Source organism: Ovis aries, chromosome 17, assembly GCF_016772045.2.
Source record: "Ovis aries strain OAR_USU_Benz2616 breed Rambouillet chromosome 17, ARS-UI_Ramb_v3.0, whole genome shotgun sequence".
Lineage (NCBI taxonomy): Eukaryota > Metazoa > Chordata > Mammalia > Artiodactyla > Bovidae > Ovis > Ovis aries.
In genome coordinates, this window is record NC_056070.1 from 70,248,854 (window position 1) to 70,262,894 (window position 14,041).

Consider the following 14,041-nt stretch of genomic DNA (forward strand, 5'->3'; position numbering starts at 1 on the left):
AAGTGTTGGCAAGGATTTTGAAAAATGAGAACACTTATGCATTGCTGGTAACAATGTAAAATGGTACAGCTGCTATGCAAAATGGTTTGGTGGTTTCTCAACAAGTTAACCACAGAATTATCATATGACCCAGCACCTGTGTACATGCTCACTCTAACTCTGCTACGGACTGTAGCCCACCAGGCTCCTCTGCTCATGGGGTTCTCCAGGCAAGAATACTGGAGTGGGTTGCCATTTCCTCCTCCAAGGGATCTTTCTGACAGAGTTCTTTATCACGAGTGCACCTGGGAAGCCCCAATCAAGCACCCGGGTATAACCTAAAAGAATGGAAGCAGGGACTCAGAGATTTGTACACCAGTGTTCATAGTAACATTATTCACAATAGCCAACAAGTGGTTCAGTAGATGAACAAATAGAACTGAGACATCTCTATATAATAGAATATTATTCAGCCATAAAAACATGCACGAAGGGACTTCCCTAGTGGTCCAGTGGTTAAAAATCCTCCTTCCAACCCAGAGGTCATGGGTTCAATCCCTGGTTGGGGAACAAGGATCCCACAGGCTATTGGGCAACTATTAAATAAATCCATAGTCTTGAACCCCTGAACCCCCAAGCCACAACTAGAGAGAGAACCCCGGACACCACCTGAAAGACCTCCTATGCTGGAAAAAAGATCTGTGAGCAGCAACTAAGACCCAATATAGCCAAATAAGTAAATATTTCTTTAAAAATATATGAGTACTGATATATGCTACAACAGGAATAAACTTTGAAAACACTATGGTAAGTAAAATTAGCCAGTCACAAAAGGACACGTATTGTGTAATTCCACTTATATGAAGTGCTTGCTGCTCTTTAGTTGCTCAGTTGTGTCCAACTGATTTGTGACCCCATGGACTGCAGCCCACCAGACTCCTCTATCTGTGGGATGTTCCAGGCAAGAATACTAGAGTGGGTTGCCATTTCTTGAATGGGGGCTTCCAAGGTGGCCTTAGTGGTAAAGAATCCTCCTGCCAATTCAAGAGACCCTGGTTTGATCCTGGGTTGGGAAGATCCCTGGAAGAGGAAATGGAACCCACTCTAGTATCCTTGCCTGAAAAGTTCCATGGAAAGAGGAGCCTGGTGGGTTACAGTCCATGGGGTGGCAGAGTCAGACATCACTAAAGTGACTGAGCATGCAAGCAATAAATAATCTACTTTTTGTCCCTATAGATTTCCCTATTTTGCATTTTCATATGAATGAAATCATATATGCATTTGCATAACTGGTTTCTCTCAGCATATTTTCATGGTTTGTCCATTTTATAACATGTACCAGTACCGCATTTTTATGATTGAATAGTATTCCATTATATGGATAGACTGCATTTCTTTATCCATTCATAGTTAATCACTTCTACCTTTTAGCAATTATGAAAAATACTGCTATAAACATTCATATGTGGTTAGCTGTATAGACATGTGTTTTCACTTCTCTTCTGTATATACCTAGGAGTGGAATTGCTGGGCTGCATAGTTTAATTGGGCTTCCCCAGTGGCTCCGCCATGGCTCAGAAACAGTATGGACCTAACAGAAGCAGAAGATATTAACAAGAGGTGGCAAGAATACACAGAACTACACACACAAAAAAGATCTTAATGACCCAGATAACCATGGTGGTATGGTCACTCACTTAGAGACAGACATCCTGGAGTGCAAAGTCAAGTGGGCCTTAGAAAGCATTACTATGAACAAAGCTAGTGAAGGTGATGGAATTCCAGCTGAGCTAGTTCAAATCCTAAAAGATGATGCTGTTGAAGTGCTGCACTCAATATGCCAGCAAATTTGGAAAACTCAGCAGTGGCCACAGGACTCAAAAAGGTCAGTTTTCTTTCCAGTCCCAAAGAAGGGCAATGCCAAAGAATACTCAAACTAAAAAAAAAAAAAAAAAGAACGCTCAAACTACCGCACATTGCACTTATTTCACACGCTAGCAAAGTGATGCTCAAAATTCTCCAAGCCAGGCTTCAACAGTCATGTGAACCAAGAACTTCCAGATGTTCAAGCTGCATTTAGAAAAGGCAGAGGAACCAGAGATCAAATTGCCAACATCCACTGGATCACAGAAAAAGCAAGACAATTCCAGACAAATATCTACTTCTGCTTCATTGACTATGCTAAAACCTTTGACTGTGTAGACCAAAACAAACTGGAAAATTCTTAAAGAGATGGGAATACCAGACCACCTTACCTGCCTCCTGTGAAACCTGTATGCTGGTCAAAAAGCAGCAGTTAGAATCAGACACGGAACAACAGACTGGTTCAAAATTGTGAAAGGAGTACGTCAAGGCTGTATATTGTCACTCTGCTTATTTAACTTCTATGCAGAGTACATCATGAGAAACGCTAGGCTGGATGAAGCACAAGCTGGAATCAAGATTGCCGGGAGAAATATCAATAACCTCAGATACGCAGATGACACCACCCTTATGGCAGAAAGTGAAGAAGAACTAAAGAGCCTCTTGAAGGTGAAAGAGGAGAGTGAAAGCTGGCTTAAAACTCAGCATTCAAAAAACGAAGGTCCCACTCATTGGAGAAAAGCTATGACAAACATAGACAGCATATTAAAAAGCAGAGACATTACTTTGCCGACAGAAGTCCATCTAGTCAAAGCTATGGTTTTTCCTGTGGTCATGTATGGATGTGAGAGTTGGACCATACAGAAGGCTGAATGCTGAAGAATTGATGCTTTTGCACTGTGGTGTTGGAGAATACTCTTGAGAGTCCCTTGGACTGCAAGGAGATCCAACCAGTCCATTCTAAAGGAAATCAATCCTTTTCCTTAGAAGGACCGATGCTGAAGATGAAGCTTCAATACTTTGGCCATCTGATGCAAAGAGCCAACTCATTTGAAAAGACCCTGATGCTGGGAAAGATTGAAGGCAGGAGAAGGGGGCGACAGAGGATAAGATGTTTGGATGGCATCATTGACTCAATGGACATGAGTTTGACCAAGCTCCTGGAGATGGTGAAGGACAGGGAAGCCTGGTGCGTTGCAGTCCATGGGGTCGCAAAGAGTTGGAAACGATTGTTAGAGTGTTCTGCCTATGTTTTCCTCTAGGAGTTTTACAGTTTCTGGTTTTACATTTAGATCTTTAATCCATTTTGAGTTTATTTTTGTGTATGGTGTTAGAAAGTGTTCTAATTTGGTTCTTTTACATGTGGTTGACCAGTTTTCCCAGCACCATTTGTTAAAGAGGTTGTCTTTTCTCCATTGTATATTTTTGCCTCCTTTGTCAAAGATAAGGTGAACAGGGTGCGTGGATTCATCTCTAGCTCCATTAAAAAAATCATTTGGCTGCACCAGGTCTTAGTTGCAGTACACAGAATCTCCCGTCTTCATTGTGGCCTGCCCAGCCCCCCCACGTACAGTAAAAGACACGACCCTTCTCGTAGGACCCCATCTACTGTCACACCAGGTCCTCGTGGTATTAAAAGGAGGAAAAAACACTGTAGTTGCTCGGGAGAGATTCGAGGACCTTTACCATGGTCAGATGGAACCCTCTGCTCCGGAGCCCCCTGGCTACTTCCCAGCAACCCTTTGACATTTGGCACTGGAGTAGAAGCTTCCAAATACTGTGTTGACAATGGTTTCTCTGGCCAGGACCATTATACTGATTTCATGTGTTGTCAGATTTTGTTTCATCTCATTTTTTCTTTAAGTCGTCTCTGTAGAAACACATTGGATTGGTGAGTCCCTGGGTAAAATCCAAGGGGGGAGGGGTTTCCTGCGTCCAAGTAGAGATGCTTATCCTCCAGAGTGAAGGTTGGCAAATGAGGTATCACTTCCTGTTCCGTAAATCAAGTTTTATTGGAATACAGTCACCCCTATTTGTTCACATATCATCTACAGCGGCTTTCCTGCTATGACCACAGAGTTGAGTAGTTGCAGTAAAGGTCATATGGCTTGCAAAGCCTGAGATAGCTACTGTCTGACCCTTCACAGAAAAAGGTGTCTAAAATCTTGTCCAGAGCACCCTGCGTGGGGGCCTCTGTCCTGGCATCATCAGAGACGGGAGCTAGCTACAGCCTCCCGAAGAAAAAAATGTAAGAAGGGATTTGGATATAGTTCACCAAAAGGGAAAATTATTTCCATGGGATGGTCTATGCTCTCTGACATTCAGTTACTATCAAGAATTCAGATTGGAATCAGAGGAATATAGATCAGATTAATCGTCCTGGGATTGGTGGGGAAAGACACAGAGGGCTTGCTGGAGAGCTGGAAATACTTGTAGAAAAGGCCAGGGAAGTCTTGCTGACAAGTTCAGAGGGGCAAAGGGACAAGCACATACCCGGCCAGTCCAGAGGAGTGGAAGTCGTGGCTTTCAGCACCTCATCTCACATCTGAGGATCCATGTTGGTTGTCAGCATAGAAACTTGCTATAGAAATTATTTAGGGAGGACAGAGCGTGAGATAGTTGAACGGTATCACTGACTCAATGGACATGAGTCTGAGCAAACTCTGGGAGATAGTGAAGGACAGGGATGCCTGGCATGTTGCAGTTCATGGGGTCGCAAAAAGTTGGAAACAACCGATCGACTGAACAGCAACAATAGTTTAATTGTTTAAGGAACTGACACAAGGTTTTCCAACGTGGCTGTACCATTTTGCATTCCCATCAGTAGTGATGAAGGTTCCAATTTCCCTGGAAATTTCCCTGCAGTTGAAGGGGTCTCAAAGAGTCGGACATGACCTAGCAACTGAACAACAACAACATAGAAATTCTAGCACAATTCTACAGGGGAAAGTAGTCAGCACTTTTCAGGAGTAAACAACAATAAAGCAAATTAAAAGACACTCATATACGACCTCTGATATCGTCAGTATGTCTGTATCTCTGTGTGTGTGTGTGTGTGTGTATAGGGCTTATGTGTGTGTGTGTGTTAGTTGCTCAGTCATATGTGACTCTTTTGCAACCCCATGGACTATAGCCCGCCAGGCTCCTCTGTCCCTGGAATTCTCCAGGCAAGAATACTGGAGTGGATTGCCATTCCCTTCTCCATATATATGTGTATATGTATATACATATGCACATGTTCCAACCCCCTTCACTTTTAAGAATATAGATGTGTCTGTGTGTGGATGTAAAATCTTTACATATCAGAGCTTCAAGGCCTCCTTCCAGCTATAAAGTTCTATGATTTTAAGACAGCATGTGCCTGATTTAGGATTCTATTCATATATATATATATATATATATATATATTTTTTTTTTTTTTTCCAGCCATGCAGCATGTGGAATCTTAGTTCTCCAACCAGGGACCCAGTCTGTGCCCCCTGCATTGGAAGTGTGGAGTCTTAACACTGGACTGCCAAGGATGTCCCCATAAATTTTTAAGATGATAAATCAGTTCTAGATTGTGTTTGTTTAATGAGGAGAAAAGAGGGGTACTTACTGGACAGAGAGAGGGAGGGAAAGGATTTGACAGAAGAGGCAGTGACGGAAACAAACACACCCATAAGGAGCTGCTGACGTGAGTAGGAGGCTGTAAGGAGGGTGGCAGGTTCACCGGGCCTCACACCAAGCACCTGGCCTCTTAGAGAACATCATGAAAGTTCTTCCGAAGCTGTGTTGCGGACCTAAATGTGGTGCACGACCTGTCGGCAGGTAAATGCACTCGGTGGGGCTCCTCTGAAGCTCACAGGGTGGAGAGGGCTGTGGATTGCAGTGCAGGCAGTTGGCGCATGGGGGAGCGTGTGGGCTGAGGAAGTAGCTGAGAGGTGCTTGACAGGGAAGGGAGCCGGAGGCAAAAACCTCCAGAGACCCGAAGACGTGGAGGCAGTCAAGCGTAGGGGTGGGACAGAGTATGTGCACCCGGACGGTACAGCTTTTTGTGCAAAAGTATCAAGGCCAGAGGCAGCAAGGAGGGTTTGAAGAACTAGAACGGGGAGCGCCTGGGGGCGGGGCTGGAGAGGCAGGTGTGGGCCGAGGGGTGGGGTTTGCTAGCAGAGGTGGATTGCGCCGGGTGATGTAAGAAGAGACCTCGGCGCTAGCACTTACCACACAGGCTCTGTCAATCGATCTGTCTTTAAGGCTCAGCTTCCTCATCCACAAGGGGGATTAAAAACATCTACCTCATCAGGTTGTTGTGAGGATTCAAGAAGGTAATAAACACAATGCTTGGCACTGGGGGTCAGTAAACGCTACTGTGGGCGAGAGGAACACCGGGGAAAGATTTCAAGGGAGCGAGTGGTTCTGACAACGGCGAAATTAGATCACTTCGGGTTGGTGGCAGTAGGGGAAACCCATCAACCGCTGCAGTACCTGGGGATATTTGCCTCGTGTTTGTACTCTTCCAAGGACCATTTTACTCTCTCCCAAAGTCTGAAATTAAAATGCAAAAGGGAGAAAAATTCTCAAGACGATTCTTGCCTGCAGGAGCCTCCACCCTCGGCATCCCGGCATCCCAGGGCCAGGGATGCAGGCTCCAGATTGGGCTGCGGGGAGGTACCTGGAAGGTAGGCGACACCGCAGGAGGTGCGAACACCTCGCTGGTCCCGCCCCACCTGTGAGCTACAGCCAATCAGACGTCGCTAGGTCAGCAGTGGGTGTGGCCGCGCCGAGAAAGGGCCCAGTTCACTTGCTGCGCAGCCACCAACCAGGTCCTTGGAAGGGTAATCGAAGGGAGGAGAGTTATGAGGTCTTCAAATACTCAGAATCGGCAGGATGAAGAGGACCTCAGCCGGCCTGTCAAACAATAGGGTCGGTTAGTGAAGGCGACCTTTCATTCACAATCAAGTGTTTACGGAGCCCCTATAATATACACCAGGCATCACCGACTCAAAGGGCATCAAACTCGCGGAGAGAGTGAAGGACAGACCGGGCAAGCTGGTGTGCTGCAGTTCATGGGGTCACAAAGAGTCGGACACCACTTGGCTACTGAAAAACAACAAGGCAGTGTTTTAGGTGTCTGAGGGGTCTCAAGAGGGACCGGAGAGGAGCCTGCATTACAGGGATGAACAGGTACAGGGAGGAAATAATAAATGCTAGATACATAAAGCATCGGAGAGAGGCTGTACAAGGAGCTGGGGTGGGGGGAGGGTACACTTTTAAGAGTGATCTGGGAAGGCAGAGAGCTGAACAGTGTCTGTGGGCACCACGTGGGAGAAAACCCTTCAGCACCAGGACGCTGGGTGAATAGATCACAGGGAGGACCACCGGCCGAGGAACTGCAGAAAGGGTCTGCGTGCAAGTCTTGGTCAAACTGCTCCCACCCCAGGGAAACGCCCAAGCAGAAGTACTGGCTGACAGTGAGGAGGGAGAGGACGGAGTAAGCCTGAAAGAGCTGTTAGGAAAGACTCACCTGTGACCCAGGAAGTTACCTGAAGAACTGGGGATTTTCTAAAACCCTGCTCAAGAGAAGCCCCAGAAGGAACTGCAGAAATTAGGTCTCCATCACACGCAGAGGGCAGGACACAGTAGAGGATTCTTCCGTCAGTTTGGACCTCTTGCTCTCAAGAGGCCCTATCAAGGCATGCTTCTGTGGTGGGGATGCTAAAGCAGTAACACAGGGATTTCCCTGGTGGTCCGGTGGCTGGGAAACCGCCTGCCAATGCAGGGTCCATGGGTGTGAGCCCTGGTCCAGGGAAGATCCCACATGCCACAGGGCAATTAAGCCTGTGTGCCCCAGCTACTGAAGCCCCTGTGCCTAGAGCCTGTTCTCCATGAGAAAAGCCACTGCAATCAGAAGCCCACGCAACTAGAGAGTAGACCCTGCTTGCCGCAACTAGAGAAAGCCGGCGCAGCAACAAAGACCCAGCACAGCCAAACAGAAAGGACGAAACTAGTAACAGAGCCTTAGGCAATGACGGGCCTCTTCCTTCCAAAGGAAGAAAAGGTGTGGGGAGGACTCTGCTCAAAGGAACCGTGAAACCTAACCAGCACAAGCACATCCGCCAGGCAGGATGCTCCCCGAAGGTGACGGACCACCAGGACAGAGATCTTTGCTGCAGAAATCCAGGAATTGGAAAAAGGCCAGGAAGAGAGGCTTGGGTGCTGCTTTTCCTCTGGACAAAGAATATCCTCAGGAACTTTGCTTCTTTCTGGAACATGTCAGCGTGATGGTAAATAGCCTTGTATCAGTCATTCTCTCACGAGTTTCCACCAGTTAAACACAGAGCTGAGTCAGAAGACTCGCAGCCTAACCTCACGTACAGTTGGGAAGGATATGTGATAGAAGGCAAGGCCTTTTTAAAAGTAAGTGAATGTACTCCACCATGTTTATACTCTCCCTGGTAGCCTCCTCAGCAGGCTAAACTCTTCTTCCAAACATCTTGCTAATATTTTGACCTTGCTAATGTTTATTTTGACCTGAATTCGTTACTGCTTTTTCGACTTCCCAGCCATGTGAGAAAACTAGCACTATTCAAAACCCACACCTAAAACACTGTGTGGTCAGCCTCCCCACCCACTTAATGGAGTGTGACTTGAATCTCAAGGAGTCTTAGCTGCTTCCAGATACAAAAGCCCCTCAAAATGATCCACCGCCCGAGTGAACTGAAAATGCTGCACAACTGGCTCAGAAGGCCACCCACAGGTGGGGCTCTACACGCATCCCGAGCCCGGGACAGTCCTCAGGAAATGGCAACCACTTGGGGAGGAACAGCAACCTCATTACATTACAGGTAAAATTTTAACTTATGAAGCCATAAGAACAGCCTTGAAAGTTATTTGAAAGGTTTAAAAAAAAAAAGAGAATCTTTTATTTTCATAAATTAACACACATAAACAGTGGGATTTTTAGTCACAAACTACAGAACAGAAAAGGAACTGCAGGGGCATTGTGTGTGCCAATGTTACCAAAAATGTACAAATTTCACTGAGCTAATGACCATGATAATTATATAAACACTTCAGGTGGCTATTTACTGGCCCAGACCAGCCCAAGGAGATGCTGAGGCCTCTCACCAAGGGTTCAAATCCAATTCAGCACCAGAGAGGGGCTCGTGAGGACACATGATGCACAAGCATCCAGTCTGACAGGATGCGGTGCCAGAGGGCAGACTGTGCAGGGGCCCTTGCTTCACAACCAGAATAAACAGTCTCTGCTGCTCAGTGTGTGGCTAGGTGATAGTGTCACACTTTGATTTTAGTAAAACGAAGTCTTCTTCCTGGCCAACTTTTGATACAGGAAGTTCAGTTGCAGCAAGGAGCCCTCCCCGTGCACGAATCCAGGGTAGGGTGCTACGAGCCTCTGGCCAACCACTTACAGACTTTAGGGACAGCCACCCACGATGCTGACTCAGAGGTCCTTTCCATGATACTGGGGTTGGGGGACACGCACAGAAAACAGAACACAAGGGAATTAAGGAAAGCACCGACTGCATACTCAGCCCCCAGGGAACGGGGGAAAGTACCACCGTCTACAAGTTGGTCTTTTGCGGATCTCGACGTACATTATGAGATGAAATCCTAGCCTTGGAAACGAGCACTGGCTCTGCATTCCACCAGCCGCAAGAGCCTTGGATTGGTGGCCCTGCCCTGCACCCTCTGTGCCACCCTCGGCCTGGCAGGCAGGGAGCCAGCCCCACGGGGAGGACCAAGCCCAGAAGGTGGGATCTGCAGTTAACCTCAGGTTGGCTCTGGCGCCCTTGGTAAGGCCCTTCCAGGCAAAACTGTGACAAAGTGTCTGATCTTCACAGCTCGAGGGGGAGTTCCAGATTCACAGCATGAGTTTCTGAGCTCTTCCGGCTCCAAGTAAGGCAAACGCTACATGTCTCTGCACTGCACCCTCCTTGGCTGTGGCTTTTAAGAGTAAGGTCAGTGTGAAAAAGTGGACATAATCTGCTTGAATGGGTGATGAGGTACATTTAAACTGATAGAGAAATGAAGCTGCAAAGGAAACCAGAAAAAGAGGGGGAGGGCGGCCAATACTGCCAGAAACAGAGAGAAAACCATAGCTGAGGGGTCAGTGAAAAGTCGGCGGGCAGAACGGCGGATTGGACCTGAGATTTCTCCTCTCTTTCCCATATTAAAATCACTAAATCTGGTGGGGTAGGAAGTCCCCATCCGTGGAAACTACTAACTCCCAGCCCAGAACCAGACCTCCCAAGGCTCTGGGCAGGTGGCGCCAGCAGCCGACTGGTGGCAGGTGGCACCAGGACCATGGACAGCGCTGCAGCTGCTGGACGTTAAGACAGGTGCGGCAGAGCACAGCTAAAACCTGACGTGGGCTTCGGGCAAGCAACTTCAGGTCCGCAGTCAGGGCCCCTTCTTCACTTTGGAATGAGGCAGGGCCAGAGGCAGGCCGAAAATTACAAGGGGAGGCTGGCCTCAGAGAAGCTACTTCCTACACTCCTGGGTCTCCAGACGCCAAGGCTCCAAACCCCGCTCCCAGCCCTCACAGGTGCCACGCCTGCAAAGGGCAGAGTTGAAACTGCATCTCCAGGACGCTGGCGAAACCGCAGCTGCACCCACTTCAGTCTGCCACGTTTGCCCCACGGTGGACTGATCTACACTGGCGACGGAGCTGGCGAACAGGGTTCTGTTCATTTGCTGGGAGTTTGTCCAGTGGGAGCGCCCTAAAAATGTTCGTAAGTGGGCACAAACTCATCCCTACTCCCTTGAGCAAAAAGATGGGCAGAAGCATTTGTGTCTGAGGACCCTGTCCCAGGATGGGAGAGGTACTGAGGCGACACACAGGTCATGTCTACGCAGTCTGAGCAAAGTGGATGCACGGTGGCAGCATCCGGTTTGCGCTGTCCACGGCCGGTGTGAATGCCTGGCTCTCCTCCGATGCTGCGTGGCCATGGCCTGAGAAGCCTCCGTGGGTCAGCAGGTCGGTCGTTCGGCTCCTGAAAGCACTGCCTGAGGCAGCGGGCCGACGAGACAGGCGTGGCACTGTTCTCACACTGCCCGTTTTTCTGCTCCAGTGTGGCACAGACTGTCAGCCTGCAGAGGAAAGGCACATAGAGACCCCCACCCCCCATCTCCCTGCCCACCGACTCACGGGGAGACCAAAGGAACCCAGGAGACGTGGCCCCTCACAGGCTGGGAAACGCCCCTGGGATCCAACAGTCCCCGCTGGCTGGCACTGCTCCCCGGAGGACAGTGGAGGCAGCGGCTGGTGCTTGGGCTGGGTTTTCAGCGTCCGGCTCACCAGCCAAGGAATGCTAACTCTGCACTCTCGTTTTCAGAGACAGAGATGAAGAGAAAAGATAAAACGCAAGGGAAGGGGAAGGGGGAGCAGTGTGAGGGCACACAGGCCTGACGTAGGGAAGGAATGAAGCCTCTGGGCCGGTGCCTCCACGGCAGCCGGCCGCTCCCCCGCACACAGACTCCTTGGGTGCACATAGAGAAGCTGAGGGACCTGCTGACGTTCCCCCAGGCTTCTAGCAGGACTGACGCAGGAGCCCAGAGGACAGCGATGTGCCCTCGGAGGGGGCTGCCCGTGAACTCCGTGACCTTGGCTGGGCCCCTCTCCCCCTGGACTGAGCAGCTCTGGCAGCTGTGCACACTCCGGGCTGGCCTTCGTCACCACCAGGGCCACTGTGGACCTTTGTCACGGACACCACTTCAGATGAAACCCACTGAGACCACACCCAACCTTCCAACTTGTTAAATGACCGGGAGAGAAACCTGCTCTTACTTCTGTCATTACAATAAATACATCTAGTCGGTGGGCGAGAATGAGAACCCAGATGAGACAACAGTCACGCCCCGAGTTGCATGTGGGGAAGAGGCTGCCCAAACGTGTTGATGGGAAAAGAAGGCTCTTGGCCACCCACTGACAAACCGAGGCAAATGCCTGTCGTGTGTTCTGGAGATGTGTATTGTCTTTCTCCTTGATGTCTTAAAAAATTCGTTTAAAAATCACATTTAAAGGCTCCAAACATGCAGCAAAAATTAAAAAAAAAAGAGGGAAATAAAACAAATGAAAATAATCAACACCACAACATTAAAAAGTGCAACTTACTTCAAATGGGCCCTGGACAGGCTCCTCTGGCACTAGTGACCCACAGTCACAGAGGGGAAAAGACGATAGGGAAAAGCCACACGCACACACACACACACACACACACACACACACACACACACACACACACACACACACACACACACACACACACACACACACACACACACACACACACACACACACACACACACACACACACACACACACACACACACACTCCTGGTTCTGGACAGATGGACTCAAAAGGATTAGAAAACACAACAGCTCATCTTTCCTCAACTACTGAAGTGAGCCAGTGAGACCTCACGGGACAGGACGCCAGGTCTCTCTCCCCAGGCCACATGTCTGAATGATCTTGGTCTAGCACCACCGTAAACGACGTGGGACTTTCACATGGACGTGCAAATGCTGTGAGTCGCTGAAACCTAGTGTTGCTGAAGGGGTGCCACATGCCCCTCCACGGATGGCAGAGAATGGGGTGAGGAGGCCGGCGTCATCCGGGACCATTTCCAAGAGAAAGGGAGCATTCCTGAGGTTCTGTGCTCAGCAGTACAAGCTAGAGGGCCCTCCTACACCAGCTCCAACAGAGGCTGCACCCGGAAGGAGGTAAAAATCCACAGCCTGTGCTCTGAGGGGTTTAGGCGAGAGGGCAAAATCAGGCAACCTCTTCCAGGAGGCCAAGAAAAGTCTGAAGCCAAGACCCCGGACCTGAATCGCCACTCAGCAGCCGGACGACTGCTCCTGCTCCTCCTCCTCCTTGGCAAAGAAGGTCTCCAGTTCCATCAGTTTCTGTATCAAGAGTGCGTCCAGCTCCCGGCTCTGAAGTGCTGCCTTCTGGGCCCGCGTAAAGCTGCCTGCTACCTTGACCTTTCCACGCGCACGCCTCTTCCGAGGGACTGTGAAATCCTGAAACTCCAGGACTCGCTTCCTCTTCTGTTGGCTGATGGAGATGAGCGTACCGTTTCGTTCCTTAGGTTCCTCGAAAATGGTCTCTAAACACCTACAGGTGAAGTACAAGACAGGGTCACTGACACGCAGACCTGGGGGGCCACCAACCCTCCCCGTCTATACTGAAGGCTCACTGCTCCTGACTCAGCTCCTGTCTCTGGCCTGCAGCTTTATTTTTTTATGACATATATATGTGTGTGTGTGTGTGTGTGTGTGTGTATGTATATGTATGAATATGTAATACAAGCACTTTGAATATGTAATACAAGCAATTTGGAAAACTCAACAGTGGCCACAGGATTGGAAAAGGTCAGTTTTTATTCCAATCCCAAGGAAAGGCAATGCCAAAGGATGCTCAAACTACTGCACAACTGCACTCATCTCACATGCTAGCAAAGTAATGATCAAAATTCTCCAAGCCAGGCTTCAATAGTACGTGAACCATGAACTTCCAGATGTTCAAGCTGCATTTAGAAAAGGCAGAGGAACCAGAGATCAAACTGCCAGCATCCACTGGATCACAGAAAAAGCAAGAGAGTTCCAGAAAAACATCTGCTTCTGTTTTATTGACTATGTCAAAGCCTTTAACTGTGGATCAAAATAAACTGTGGGAAATTCTTAAAGAGATGGGAATACCAGACCACCTTACTTGCCTCTTGAGAAATATGTATGCAGGTCAAGAAGCAATAGTTAGAACCAAACATGGAACTAATAGACTGGTTCCAAATTGGGAAAGGAGTATGTCAAGGCTGTATATTGTCACCCTTCTTATTTAACTTATATGCAGGCAAAAAGCCAGGCTGGATGAAGCACAAGCTGGAATCAAGATTGCTGGGAGAAATATCAAAAACCTCAGATATGCAGATGACACCACCCCTATGGCAGAAAGTGAAGAAGAACAAAAGAGCCTTTTGATGAAAGAGGAAAGTGAAAAAGTTGGCTTAAAACTCAACATTCAAAAAATTAAAATCATGGCATCCGGTCCCATCACTTCAGGGCAAATAAGACAGGGAAACAATGGAAACAGTGACAGATTTTATATTTTGGGGCTCCAAAATCACTGCAGATGGTGACTGTAGCTGTGAAATTAAGACGCTTGCTCCTTGGAAGAAAAGCTGTGACCAACCTAGA

At 48.4% G+C, this 14,041-nt stretch overlaps 1 protein-coding gene across 7 annotated transcripts in view; it reads right to left on the minus strand.

Moving 5' to 3' along the window:
* Nucleotides 1–8,714: 8,714 nt before the first annotated feature.
* The window catches only part of PRR14L (proline rich 14 like), a 40,960-nt gene continuing 35,633 nt past the window's right edge, over nucleotides 8,715–14,041 (minus strand). For all 7 annotated transcript variants that reach the window (XM_042234091.2, XM_060400865.1, XM_042234093.2 and 4 more), the window contains one exon: nucleotides 8,715–12,962. In XM_042234091.2, the coding sequence (XP_042090025.1) occupies nucleotides 12,683–12,962 (280 nt within the window). In that variant the 3' untranslated portion in view covers nucleotides 8,715–12,682. The remainder of the gene's footprint in view (nucleotides 12,963–14,041) is intronic.